The sequence below is a fragment of the Danio rerio genome, chromosome 6 (assembly GCF_052040795.2).
Source record: "Danio rerio strain M-AB ecotype USA chromosome 6, GRCz13ab, whole genome shotgun sequence".
NCBI classification, from domain to species: Eukaryota; Metazoa; Chordata; class Actinopteri; order Cypriniformes; family Danionidae; genus Danio; species Danio rerio.
The window spans coordinates 7,034,598-7,050,061 of NC_141026.1; the positions used below are offsets into that span (position 1 = coordinate 7,034,598).

A 15,464-nucleotide genomic window follows, 5' to 3' on the forward strand; every position below is an offset into this window, starting at 1 on the left:
CGCGCCTATACTCTGTATCACCCTTAAGAGAAAAGTATGTGGAAAATGTCTGAGTGATGGATTTCAAAGAGCCTAAAGCGGTTTGTAAATGCACTTGATAGTGCGCTCTCAGGCATTCAATATATACTGTGGCAAGACTTTTTCAGTCTCTAATATCTAAACTAAAATATAATAAACTCTGTGTGAGAGGCACCTCCATATTTCTAGTTTTTTTTGTATAGAGATCCAATATATATATATATATATATATATATATATATATATATATATATATATATATATATATATATATATATATATATATATATATATATATACACATATAAGTATTGGGGTAACGCGAGTAATGTAATAATCAGGGGAGGATTTAGTGATTTGGGGCCCTAAGCAATCCAGCTATGGGGCCCAAAAGTTCTAAAATACACCTTTTGTACTTCAATTTATTTTTAATTGATTTTACTATTTTTTTCTTATGTCACTCGATCTCCTTTTCTACATTTTGTCTTGATGTAAAAAAAATAATAACAACAGGTAAAGCATCTTTCATTCATTCATTTTCTTATATAGTATCTTTATTATAGGAGTCACCACAGCGAAATGAACCACCAACTTATTCAGCATTATTTTACACAGCGGATGCCCTTCCAGTCGCAACCCAACACTGGGAAACCCGCATACACTCTTGCACACACCCACTCACACTGTGGCCAATTTAGCTTATTCAATTCACTTGTTTTTTTTTTTTATAATCAAGAACCAGCAACGCCCATGCCTAGAAGTATACATTATACCTATAAATTATATATATCATCATTTTCTATGATATGTTCTGACAATTGTCTAAAAAAAATGTTTATTACATCTGCGCAAATGTATCCAAATGATGTATTAAACATGGTTTGGGAAATATTTAAATAAGAAAAAAAAAATCAAAGGGGGACAAATAATTCTGACTTTAACTGTATATGTGTGGGTTTTAATTGCATTTGTAATTTAAACATTTATTTACTTATTTGTTCAAATAAAAATGTTTTTATTTTTTTAATATAGTCTAATTGTGTGTACTTGTTTTAAATTATCATCAGATTACTTTAATCCTTTATGTAATGCTTATAAAGCTATAAGCATTTGAAACCTTTATATATCTATAGGAAATATGATTGAGATATATAGCAATAAGATCCATTTTATGTAGACAATCTACTACTCTGTTTTCTCATTGATTAACACAACATGGCGCCCTATCATCATATTACTTGTCACTAAAATGTCAGCAATAAATGTATTTTTCACCAAAATGCCATTTATACTATACTAGACCACAAAACATGCACTAAATATGTGAAAAAATGCATTGAAAAAAAACTGAAAATACAAATCTACACTAAAATAAGTTTAATAAACTGCTCAAATAAAAAAATAAAATAAAATAAATAGATGAAATATATATATATATATATATATATATATATATATATATATATATATATATATATATATATATATATATATATATATATATATATATATATATATATATATATAAAGTAATCGATTTCCAAGTGATGCAGCTGGAAGGGCATCCTCTGCGTAAAACATATTGTGGATAAGTTGGCGGTTCATTCCACTGTGGTGACCCCTGATTAATTAAGGAACAAAGCCAAAAGGAAAATGAAAGACTGAATTATGTAATTAAAAAAATAAAATCGATTCAGGTATTATTTTATGTCTCCAGATTCTTCTGTTCTGCACGAAATCTGAATATTTACAAGTAAATGCTATATCTGTGTCAAACATAAAAGATCAAACAAACAAAAACATATAGATACAGTGATCTGAGACAGCTGAAGATGACTAGGATTAACTGTAACATTTATTAAATCCTCTCTAAAATTCTTGTATGCCTTGGTTCATCTATTAGGAAGTCTGAGTACTTTAAAAAAGTTATAGTGCACTTAAAACCCAGTAGAGCGAGCCTAAGCAATAATTAGGGCCAAAAATAGCACAATTTATGACCTCCAATTTGATCATCAGCTGTTTGAGCACAGCATCTTTAGAATCTTCTGGCAGATTCTGGTGAGTCAGTGCATGTCTGCTGGCCAGATTTCATTGTCTGACCTCTGAGCTGTGAAAAGCAGACAAAGGCAGATTTGAGGGAGAGTTTGTCCACTCCAGATACTGCAGTCTCCATTGTCATCCAGACGGCAGTGGGGACGTAAAGTACCAAACCGGTTCTGCAGGGTCTTTGTGCTGCGCTGGAGTGGCGCCAGAGTCGGCTGACTGAAAACTGATATTTGGTGCGAATCTTCTTTGATTATTAATCCGGGGTTTGCCACAGTGGAATGAGCCAATGACTTATCCAGCATATGTTTTACGCAGCGGATGCCCTTCCAGCTTCAACCCATATTTGGAAAACATCCATAAACACTCATTCACACTCATACATTACGGACAGTTTAGCCTACCAATTCACATGCATGTCTTTAGACTGTGAGGGAAAGCAAAGCACCCAAAGGAAACTCATGCGAAAATCGGGAGAACATGCAAACTCCACACACACTCCAACTGACCCAGCCGAGGCTCTAACCAGCGACCTTCTTGCTGTGAGGCAACAGCACTACCTACTGCGCCACTGTGTCAACCATTTAAATACAATTATGAGAAATTAAAATATTATTGACCTCAAACCTGTTTAATTTAGTATCGAAACCTTCAATACTAAATACCATAATAAGGGCACTTAAACCCTTTAAACGCCCCACCAAGAAAAAAAAATTTGAATTGCATTTCTTAACTCCTAATGTCACTAGTTAACACACTCAAAGCAATTTTTCCCCATCACATCCCACAATTTCTAAAATATCAACCTCTACCAATTGGTTAATATGTCGGTTAATGGTAAACGTACTGGGCTTAATACATATACTATAAAGAATCTGAAAATATGAAGTGTAAGACCAATTTATTTAAAAAGTTTTCAAAATAAAACAGTTTTGATTTTTTAAGTACGCCATAAAATATTTCAGATTCCTATTTAACATGTTTTCTTGCTCTTATTTATTTATTTATTTATTTTATTTTATTTTTTTTACAATAAAACCAAAACCAAGTGTAGTAGTGCAACAGGATTATGTTTGAATTTTATTTTTATTTTATTTTTTTGTAAACCAACAATACTGTGTAGTGTAAAATATTATCTAAAAAAGTCAAAATATGGTCAACCGTTTGGTAGAGGGGCAGTCAAAGGGTTAACATCTGTTAAAAAAAAAGTAGCTTTATATTTTTTTAATCTTGGATAACTTGTAAAGTTGAAGTCAGAATTATTAATTATTTGCCACCTTTTTCCCCAATTTCTGTTTAATGGAGAGCAGCTTTTTTCAACACATTTCTGAACATAATAATAACTCATTTCTAATTACTGATTTATTTTATCTTTGCCATGATGACAGTAAATAATATTTTACTAGATATTTTTCAGGACACTTCTATACAGCTTAAAGTGACATTTAAATGCTTAACTAGTTTAATTAGGTTAACTAGGCAAGTTATTGTATAATGGTGGTTAGTTCGGTAGGCTATCGAAAAAAAAATAGCTTAAAGGGGCTAATAATTTTGTCCCTAAAATGGTGTTTAAAAAATTAAAAACTGCTTTTATTCTAGCCGAAATAAAACAAATAAAGCCTTCTCCAGAAGAAAAAATATTATCAGACATACTGTGAAAATGTCCTGACTCTGTTTATCCTCGTTTAGAAAATATTCAAAATAAATAAATAAAAGGAGGGCTAATAATTCTGACTTCAACTGCATATCTTTTAAAAATAAAAAGCTTAGCTTTACTACTCATGTTGCTGATTCATTTAGTTATCTTGGAATCCATTATGACGGTGACTCAATGTGGTGCAACACGTTTTTCCCAGAACACAGTGCTGTCATCTAGTTGAAAGTGGGGGGGGGGGGGGGGGGGAGGTGGTTGGGGGTGGCAAAGGGAGTCTCCAGAACCTTCCTTTACAGTCTACATTTACAGTCATCATGATGTTTGAAGATCTAAGGTTTGCTATAATTGCTTAGGCTATACACATAAGAATTTGTGTTATTAAGTGATTAAGGTCACATTTGGGAATAAAAACTGACTTTAGTCATTTTGAAGGCTAAAACAAATTTAAAGATAGACTTACTGTGAGCTATTAGATTTTTATATCATATTTTAATGAGCCCATCTGTTCACATTATTTTAACTTTTAAATTACCTATTGGTGTTGTACAGAACATTATACTCCTCAAAACATTGATTTTAAGTTGTTAAGTCTATGGAAAAACATGCACCTATTAACATGTATGTAGTGCACAACACTGATTCAGTTACATAATTTGTGGTGTTTCATGAGAGTAGGTGGAGCTAAAAAGCTAAATGCTATCGTGCTCACTGTGACTCTGAATGTTGTTCCTTAGTTTTTAATTCACATGTCCTCAAAAATTATTTTATTACAATTAACCAAATCAAAGCTTTCAGTGTTGTGACTGTCCTTGTGGCTGTTTGGATTATGGCTTGTAACATTGCAATAGGTGATTGTCTTCAGAAACTATTTTTGTTATGCTGTTGGAAAGTCTCATCCTGATAGCAATCATTAAATGAAGTGGTCCAAACGTATGTATGTGTATTTTAACATTCTGTAGAACCAAGAATATTCTGTCCAATCCAATTGTTCACTTGTTAAGTGTGACGTCACGTGAATCAGCTTATTGGTCCAAGCGCTCTATTAAACTGTATGTGGAGACTCATCAAATAGTAATAATAAACGTTTACAAAGTGATGTACTACTTTCGAAAATCACGATCGCGCAAAATATGTGCCCAAGTGTCATCATTTCATGCAGTATGTGGGCCGTATGTAAGTGTCTGCTGTGGGCTGGATTTAAGCCACATGAATTTTGCTAGCTGGGTACGATGCATTCACACTAGATGCAGATGAAGCATCAATCGCAAGTGATTTACATGTTAAGTCAATGCAAAGACATGAATAGACATATTCATGTATGAATGTATGAATAGACAGCGCGAATTGAACATTTAATCACAAAAATCGTCGCGTTGGGTAATTTGTCCGTACATGTCATTATAAAAAAAATTGTTTGCCCTTGTAATCTAACATTAAAATATGAAAATGCACTTCCGGTTTGTTTTGAGTTCAAGTCTGAGATTAGGTCTGTCTGAGGCGATGGGCGTGGCCAACATACCTGACCATCCCCCTCCCACCGTCAGTTTTAACAACAAACAGAAATGGTAAGGAGGAGATATCTGTTAGGTTGTAATAACTCTCCCCTAACCCTTTTCCCAATCTTTCTGAGTGAAATGCCTACTTTACTACATCCAATCAGCTCGCAGTAGAATAAACAAGCCACGCCCACTGTTTTTTCATTCAATATTCCGTTTCTGTAGGAACTGCATTACAATACAAAACAAAACAGTCACAGCTTCTGGTTCATGCAGACTTTAAATTCCTATGTGAATAAAAAATAAAATAGAATGGTGTGTAGCGTACTTTCAGAAACTTCCAAGTGCACGATCATGATTCATGACATTTTCACCTATTTGTTTAATATATCAATGGCCTCAAATTGGATTTTATTATGCAGATTTGTTAAACAAGATCTGAAATGTTATACATGCCATAAATAGCATCCCACTCAACGTGAACTGCATGGCTCAATATAGTCTCCCTCACTGTGTCAAGATATTTTGGGAGATTTCTTCGGGAGTGACCTTAGTCTTCTCGTGTTCAGGGTGTTTTGTGGGTTTGCCACTCCAAATTTGGATGAAGAATCTGTCTGGTATGTGATAGTGAGGTTTACAGGTCAGTGAGCTGTGATCTTCACTGTGTTAAACTCATTCATTGCCGCAGGGGTGCGGCTTCACTTGGCAGTGAAACAGCATATCCCACTGCACAAGCTCATCCGCTCAACTGCTCTTTCCTAATTAAGAGCACAAACAACCCAGTCATAACATTTATAATGGTTAGGGGATGTCTTCAGGAAATGGTTTGTTGACAGAAATCAGACTTAATATAATTAGGGAGAAGTAACTTCAGGCAGAAAAAAACGCAGATCATATACTATAAAGTAAATAGATTGAATAGAGTTATTTGTGTAAAGGTGGCAGGTTAGAAATAAGTTTAATAGAATTAAAATTTATTTGAATCATTTTTGGTCATTCAAATAAAGCTGAAATTAAATAAAACTTAAAGTTCAAGTGTCAATAGTTTAGCTTTAGCAATTTTAGCATAACATTCAACCCTCTGCAGCACAGCATTGTGCTCAGGCAACAGAAAGTTTTCTTAAGGCTCGTGTCAAGCACAGGTTTCTTAAAATGATTGCAACAAATTAAAATGTTTGAAAAAGTATCAATAAAACTCCACACAGAAACGCCAACTGACCCAGCCAAGGCTTGAACCAGCAACCTTCTTGCTGTGAGGCGACAGCACTACCTACTGTGCCACTGCGTCACCCTGGGCTCATTATTACAGCAAAAAATAATATAATAATAATAATAATAATACTTTTGGATACTTTTGATACATCTGTAAAACTGTTAAATGCTCAAACAAGCATTTAATTATCCATTTCCAAAGCATTTTCTTTTCTTTTTCATTTTTCAGCCCATGAGTTTCAATGCGTGTGTGTGCAGTGTGCACATTTTATCTACAGTGAAAGTATGCAGTGAATCTCATCTGGCTGTTTATCTTTCATTTTTCCTTGACTGAGAATATTCACACAACCAGAAACACCAGATTACATGCATGCTGAAACAGTGCATGCCTTCTGCTCTCTAGTGTCAAATCTACACTCCTACACTCAAAACAAAAAGACTTTTACTGTTTGTTCAAACTACTTATTTAAAATGAGCTGAAACAACACAATTCTTGAGCGTTTTTCTGCAACAACTTAATAGTTTTATATTCAATCCACTTATATTTGTAAAAAGCAATGCTAACTTAATTTCCTCATGTTGTCTTGACAAAAACTGATTGTTTGTAACCCAGCATTTTTTAACAGTATACTGGTCTGTTTCCATCTCGCTGTTGTTATGTACTCCTCCACTTGAGTGTTTATCAACTGGAGCTTCTAGTCATGCACATGGAGAAACTCTACACCAGGGGTGTCAAACTCAATTCCTGGAGGGCCGAAGCCCTGCACAGTTTAGTTCCAACCCTTCTCCAACACACTTACCTGTAGGTTTCAAACAAGCCTGAAGGACTTAATTAGTTTGAAAAGGTGTGTTTAATTAGGGTTGGAACTAAACTGTGCAGAGCTGCGGCCCTTTTGGAACTGAGTTTGACACGTGTGCTCTACACCATCATATAGCACCTACACTCACTGTCAACTTTATTAGGTACACCTGTCCAACTGCTCGTTAACACAAATTTCGAATCGTCCATTCACATGGCAGTAACTCAATGCAAGGCAACAGTAACTCAAATAACCACTTGTTACAACCAAGTTATGCAGTAGAGCATCTCTGAAAGCACAACACACTGAACCTTGAGGCAGATGGGCTACAGCAGCAGAAAACCACACCGGGTGCCTCTTCTGTCAGCTAAGAACAGGAAACTGAGGCTACAATTCACGCAGGCTCACCAAAATTGGACAATAGAAGATTGGAAAAACGTTGCTTGGCCTTTTGAGTCTCAATTTCTGCTGCCACATTCGGATGGTAGAGTCTGAATTTGCCGTTCACTGTACTCAAATGGCTTACACAGTGAAAAGATCTTAATCCAATAGAGTACCTTTGGGATGTGGTGGAATGGGAAATTCGCATCATGGATGTGCAGCCAACAAATGTGCAGCAACTGTGTGATGCTATCATGTCAACATAAAGCAAAATCTCTGAGAAAAATTTTCTAGTAACTTGTTGAATCTATGCCACGAAGGTATTAAAGCAGTTCTGAAGGCAAAAGATAAGTAATAAAGTGGCCGGTGGGTGTATGTCAACAATAATATCCACTGTTGGGTTATCTGTCTTGTATTTAAAGGGCATTGCTTGCTTGTGTGTAAACAAGGTATTAATTTGGCAGAATGCAGTAAATGGTGCTGTGGAACAAGCTGTTCGGAAACAATACAAAGAGCTTCATTTCTGCTTCTGTGGAGAAATGATTAGAAATTTGGCAGTGAGATATAAAACAAGAGCCATGTTGCTGCCTGTGGTTACAAAACCAAGATTACACAATATCGTAAACTAGGTAAATTGGCAAAACGTAAGCTCCCACAAGCAGTGGAAAGGATTTGTTATGTAAGTAAAAGAGGAAGGAAAACTTTGGTGCACTTGTGAGACCTGACGCTTGCTGGACACTGCTTGCATTTGAAAGAGCTCTGAATCCCACACACTGAACTGAATCCTTTCTCAATTCTGGTGTGAAAATCTCAAATCCTCGTCTTTTAACACTACTGTAAAAGTCAAAATGGCCACTGTCGTTCTGCACTGTGCACTATATAGCCCGAGTCTGCAGTAATTTATATTAATCAGTAGCTGGGACCAGGGATAGTTGTGACATTTTTGCATTTCTCTCAATATCTTTTAAGTCTTTTAAGCCAGTGTGTTCAAACTTTAATTAAAATTAGTTACAGATATCTGCTATTAAATATATGTATAGACACCCATGTATAGATGTTATCTTCGCAGCACAAACAGAAAACACACAGTTTAGTTTCTAAACATAAAATTTATAATTCACTCCATAGTCTTGGTTGGCGTAACACACTCTGGGGTGAGATGTAACATTATGACTTCCACCAGGGTGAGATATGACATTATCAGTGGTGGAAAGAGTACTGAAAAATCATACTCAAGTAAAAGTACCATTGGTTGCCCATAAATGTAGTGCGAGTAAAAGTATCTGTTGTAAATTTTACTCAAAGTATGAGTAAAAACCTTTCAAAAGTACTCAAGAGTCGTGAGTATTATGCTGTAAAAAGCTGATCCATTCACATGTCATTTGTGAATGTGTGTGTAAACATAACATTCTGTAGTGCATTTAGTTATTGCCTAGCAGGCCCACAATGTCATAAGACGTTAATATTAGGTTCGATTTAGGTTGTGATGTCAGGTGACCAAAATTCAATGTCTAGCTAGCGTCTGAGGACAACGCTATTTTGATGTCCGAAAACTAAATCAAATGACGTTGATATTTGGTTAATTTTAGGTTGTCTTAGAAAGTGACCAAAATCCAACGTCGAACTAACATCTTAAACCAACGTCATATAGACATCAAATACTGACATTTATTTATCAGGTATGGCAACCAAAAATCCAACGTCTGATAGACGTCATAGTGGTAACATCCACACAACATCAAGCTGTAACATCATTAGATGTTGATATTTGGTTGATTTTAGGTTGGACGTTGGACATTGAAATCGGCCTGATGTTGAGTTCAGATGTCAATTCTTTTTTATTTTTTAAACAAAATGCAACGTGCCCACGACATTGAGGTACAACTTCAATCTGACGTCATGTTGACGTCTTGTGTCTTGTGGGTGTTTAAGGCCATTTTGGTCATCATACAGTAAACATCTGTTGTTTGTTCATCAGTGACATGCATCTAAACATTCTCTTGGTCAATGCTAGTAAACATTTTGGATATCTTCTTGGACACTTTTAAACAGTTTGCTGCAATTACAAATCACCCAATGTCTTGAGGTAGTTCATTATGAGGCAATTTACCTCTTTACTTCTATGTGCCATAGGACAGGAATCACAGGACTACATTTTCTAATCCCCATAGACCAGAAAAAATAAAGTAGGGACTGCAGGCTGAAGGAAAGTATTGGAGTAAAAGTACCGATACTGTATTAAAAATGTACTCAAGGGAAAGTAAAAGGACACATTTTTAAAACTACTAAATTACAATTCCTGAGAAAAACTACTCAATTACAGTAATGTGAGTATTTGTAATCAGTTACACCACTGGACATTATAAAATGAGATTAATGTCAAAAATTGGTTTGAAAGCTTTTTATTTAACACCGAGTTGTTAGTGTGCTGTAATTAATGTTTGTTTGTGTTACAAAACTGAATAAAATGCGCAAATCAGCTTCAACAATTCTGGGTTTCTGGCTTCATGAAGCAAGGAGGACAGTCACTGAGCACAAACTAGCTACTTTGCTTTTCTCTATCAAGAGCTATAGGATTACTAAAATTTAATCGTATAAACAGATAAATTTGCTTGGGGATGGTAGTGACATTTCACTGATGTTAAAACTAACCGAGAGTGTTGTCGTCACACAACCCAACGTCTTCTAGCCATGAATTTACTCACCTCACAGCTAACAGCTAAAACATTAGCACAAACAAAATGCTGTAAAAACATCAACACAAACACAAAACTGACATCATTTATCTTTGATTGGTTTAACTACAAATCAGACATTGCTATAACATAAATACATAAAACATATTACTTTCTTGGTTCAAATGTTGTTTTTCCTGTATGCTGTTTGCCATAGGACTCAGCTTTTTCATATGTGGAATGACTATTGAGCATATGTGAAGTTAGTCAACTGATCTGTAACTTCATGAGAGTGAAAGCGTAAAACTAACCCGTATTACAACTATTCTGGTCTCCCCTATTTTTGGTATAGAAGGTTGACTCACGTCCTATTCTTTGACACGTAGAGGACGAGGCTTATAGAACATACTGCTGTCAGCCACCAGGGGGTGACAAGTGTACCCTTTGGCTACACTTGTTAGGGCCCTTTTCAGAGTCTGCTCTATGGGGAGCACAACTACAGTAGTCAATATATGATACGGATCAATACCTTTTCCTTAAAGTTGTCCTGAAACTATTGAACAACAGCCATTAATGTCTTTTTAATGACAATTCTGATCAAAATGTCATGTTAGCTTCAGAAATCCTGGCCTAAATGTTTGCAGTATGCATATTACAAGTGTTTAAAAGCTTGACTTATGAATAGTTTGATAGACTATAGTATATAAGCTTTTTTATGTAGACTACATAGCTAGATGATGTCTGTCCTTCAGTTGTTCTGAAGGACAGACAGAGATCGATCATTTATGTGTGTGTGTGTGTGTGTGTGTGTGTGTGTGTGTGTGTGTGTTTATATATATGTATATGTATGTATATATGTTGCTGGTCCGAACCCTGACTGGGTCATTTGGCACATCTTTGTGGAGTTTGCATGTTCTCCGTATGTTGTCGTGGGTTTCCCCCTGAGTGCTCCCGTTTCCCCCACAAGTCCGTAGACAGTCCACAGACCGGTACAGGTGAATTGAATAAGCTAAATTGGCCATAGTGCATGGGTGTTTCCCAGTGTTGGGAGGGGACATCCGCTATGTAAAACATTAATAAAGGGACTAAGCTGAAAGGAAAATAAATGAATATATAGGACAGCACGGTAACTCAGTAGTTAGCACTGTCGTCTTACAGCTAGAAGGTTGAGTTCCAGCTGGACCAGTTGGTATTTCTGCGTGGAGTTTGCATGCTCTCAGGGTGCTCCGGTTTCCCCCCCAGTCCAAAGACATGAGCTATACAGTAGGTGAATCGAACAAACTAAATAATCAGTAGTATGTGTGTGTCTGAATGAGTGTGTATGGGTGTTTCCCAGTATTGTGTTTCAGCTGGAAGGGCATCCGCTTCATAAATCCTATGCTGAATAAGTTGGCGGTTTATACCAAAATAAATGAAAAAAAAAAAAAAATATATATATATATATATATATATATATATATATATATATATATATATATATATAAACTGTAGTTTTATAAATGGTAATTGATAAGCAAATGCATGATTACTGCTGCAATTATTTTGGAGAGTGATTTAAAAGGGTGTTTATTCATTTATTAACAATTGTAACATAAACATGGTATTTGCATTAATCAATCTCAACAGCTCATTTAAATTAAAAGCCAATATGTTATATGTTAATACGTAATTATTAAAAGAACGGCGACTCCCTAAATGAAACGCAACATATTATGAACTGTTACTTCCGTTACAATGTGCCACTTTTTGTGGATTTCTTTTTCTACGCAGGCGGTTCATCGGGCAGCCCTGCAGCTCTGAAGAGCACGTTGAACCCTCTGAAGGACCCTTTTCGGTTTCCGCCATCTAAGAGCTGGTGGTGAGTTACTGCTACGAACAAATAGTAACGAAATAAATGTGATTTTGCTCATATATTGCTTTAAAAACGTTCCATAAACATTCAACACTGTTTTATGCACAGGTGGATTGAGCATCAAGATGCAGATCTTCGTGAAAACCCTCACGGGTAAAACCATCACCCTCGAGGTGAGCCGCGCGACGCACTTCAACAATTCACGATCCGATTTACTGCGATGTTTGACGATTTGAATCGATTATTTCGATGATATTCACCTTAAACTCCATAAATATAAGTTTAGTGACGTAATAACGTAAAAAATGGTATTTTTTCAGTGGTTATAAGTAAGTCCTAAATAATGCTAGCATGTCGTGTGGCGCAGCTAATGTAACATGCACGCCGTAGACCTGAATGTTTATTATGCTATATTTTAGCGAAATAATACTAACATTAAAGTAGGCCGTTTTTACTTTATACCGGTAGTAGCTTATTGCTCCGCTAATTTACAGTTTTCGACGTTATATTTTGTATGCTATTTGCAGTGTAAGCATGCGTTAATTTAGCTTTTTAATATTGCTTACAGATAAAACCAACATCGAACATAAAAGCCATATTTAGGCTTAAAGCAATAATAAAGTAAGAAGTAAATAAATAACACTGTTTCTGTGGTGTGGCTCAGTGTTAATTTGCCCATCCACAATTTAAAGCTTTAAAAAGTGCTAAATCAGATTAAGTGTTTGGATCGGTACTAAAATTATATTGCCAACTGAACTCCACGTTTACCTTAAGTTCGCAAACAGTATACAGTTTTGTTTTGTTTGCAAATTCTAAATGGGGAAATTATAATAGCAGCCAATGACTATCAAAGTACGTTACAACATTGTTCACTGTCAAATAAATAGTGCTAATGTTGTTTTTAAGTAATTTAAATGCCATTTCAGACAAAATATTCAAATTAACAATCGATAAACAATCTAACGACTAATAAATAAACCAATGTGCAAATATAAAACCAACTTTACCTCAATAATTGTTCATTAAATGTTCTTTTGAATGTACCATCATTAACCCTGAAGAAATCTTCAAAACATAAGTGACATACTTGGACTTCTTAATTTGCCTGTGATTTGATTTGTGGAAACAATATTGTCAAGTGTTCTCTTATGTTTAATGTTTTCTGTAGGTTATAAGTGTTTTAAGTGAAGGTAATCTGACAAATCTAAACTGATATCAATGTTGTAGGTTGAGCCCTCTGATACTATTGAAAATGTCAAGGCAAAGATTCAAGACAAGGAAGGTAAGTTGTCAGCTGTGCTTAAAAAAAAAATTGTATTATCTTTCCTTCTTCTAATTTGTTGTTAAAACCCAAAAAATTTACATCTAAATGTACCTCCAAACGCAGGAATCCCTCCTGATCAGCAGAGGTTGATCTTCGCTGGTAAGCAGCTGGAGGATGGACGAACCCTGTCCGACTACAACATTCAGAAGGTCAGAAAGTCTAAATAAAACTACTGAAATCTAATTGTATAATTCACCTAAAATAGTCATTTATTGTAATGATTAGATTTTTTTTCTGCTGATTGTTGTAAAAGCTAATAGTTACTGGTCCTAATTGACTAAACATTGTATTTTTTAGATATTTTTCATATTTAAAGAGTTAAATATACTAAATAACTAATAATAAAACTAATATACCAAAACTAAACATTGTAATTTAATATTTTTTTTTCCTAAATGGTTTATCTTCTGTTAAACCGAAAAGATATCTTAAAGAAACATTAAAACAGGTAACTACTGACTTTCTTAGTGCTTTTATTTATATAAGTCAATGGTTAAAGGATTTTAGCTTTATCTGAAGTTTTATTTAAGGGACCATAAAGGTTAAAAACCACTTGAGGGTGAATAATCTTTGTGTGAACTGCCCCTTTAAGTCAAGCTTATTTATATAGCACATTTTATACACAATAGTAATTGAAAGTGCTTTACAGAAACGGGAATAATAGAGAAGTAAAAACAAAGAATAAAAATGATTAAAACAGATTAAAATGGTGTTAAAACTGATTTTAAAAGAATGAAAAGGAAAAGAAAAAAATAATAGTGCTACCTCTTGGATGCATTTGGACCGGCAATTGTTTTGGTTATCCACATTTTTGAAATGCAGTCGCAAACATTCAAAACAATCTTAAAGGTGACCATTTAGATTTGTGGTTAATCTACACCCGTTTAAGCCATAAGTGCTCAGGTTTTCTAATAATATAATTAAACTCATGCATCCCGACTTACTTAATTGCGTTCATTCATTTATCCAGGAGTCCACACTTCATCTGGTGCTGAGGCTGCGTGGTGGCGCAAAGAAGAGGAAGAAGAAGTCCTACACCACCCCCAAGAAGAACAAGCATAAGAGAAAGAAGGTCAAGCTCGCTGTGCTGAAATACTACAAGGTTTGTTACCTGTTAGTCTCAATTGTCTTTAGCAGCTCCAGGTTTTCAGGAGTTGATCTTTAAGTTGTTTCTCTTGATCTTTAGGTTGACGAGAATGGCAAGATCCACCGTCTGCGCCGCGAGTGCCCTGCAGATGAGTGCGGAGCCGGGGTGTTCATGGCCAGCCACTTCGACCGTCATTACTGCGGAAAGTGCTGTCTGACCTACTGCTTCAACAAACCAGAGGACAAGTAGAGTACAGTCCTGACCAACATGCTCTGTGTCACACATGAGGCTGTCTGTGCTGGAGTTTGTACTTTGTAAATAAAATTGTGGCTCGCCACATTCAAAAATCAACCTCTTGACTCATTATTGCTGCTTTGGGTTTTAATATGAAGTATCCAGACTACTACATATTAGTGATAAGTTATTAGTGATTAAGTCATTATGAAATATATTTTATGTAAATATAACTACATTTAATCGAGTTTGTAATAACTAAAGGGATAGTTTGTAATAATTAAAGGGATAGTTCACCCAAAATGGAAGTTGACTTCTAACATTTTAGTTTCCCGTAAACGACTTCTAAAGAAATCTGCAAACCTGTAACCATTGATTTCAATGATAGAAAAACAGTATGGAAATCAAAAGCAACAGGTTTTCACCATTTTTCAAAGTTTCTTCAGTGTTTAACACAGAAAAACTCGAAGCTTGTAATTTAGTATTAATTTGTGGTTTTTATTGTACATGTTTGGTGTACTTACCCAGGGAAATGGATAGTTATACCAGGTAATTGCGTGGTTAATGGGGTAGGTTTTAGTTACTTGACTGTTAATGTAATTACTGTCAGAACATAGTAACATGCGTATATGCAAATAGATGTATATGTGCATATTCGTAATGTACATGCAAAGCAGGACATTATAAA

General features: G+C 35.1%; 2 protein-coding genes across 7 annotated transcripts in view; one reads left to right on the top strand and one right to left on the bottom strand.

Moving 5' to 3' along the window:
* The window catches only part of ccdc88aa (coiled-coil and HOOK domain protein 88a), a 177,407-nt gene that overhangs the window by 89,078 nt on the left and 72,865 nt on the right, over positions 1–15,464 (bottom strand). The window lies entirely within an intron of this gene.
* rps27a (ribosomal protein S27a) lies at positions 12,108–14,889 on the top strand. Its single transcript, NM_200502.2, is given in 6 exon segments — positions 12,108–12,137; positions 12,240–12,304; positions 13,359–13,413; positions 13,519–13,604; positions 14,426–14,557; positions 14,642–14,889. Coding segments are annotated over 5 exon segments (471 nt in total). The 5' UTR covers positions 12,108–12,137; positions 12,240–12,256; the 3' UTR covers positions 14,792–14,889.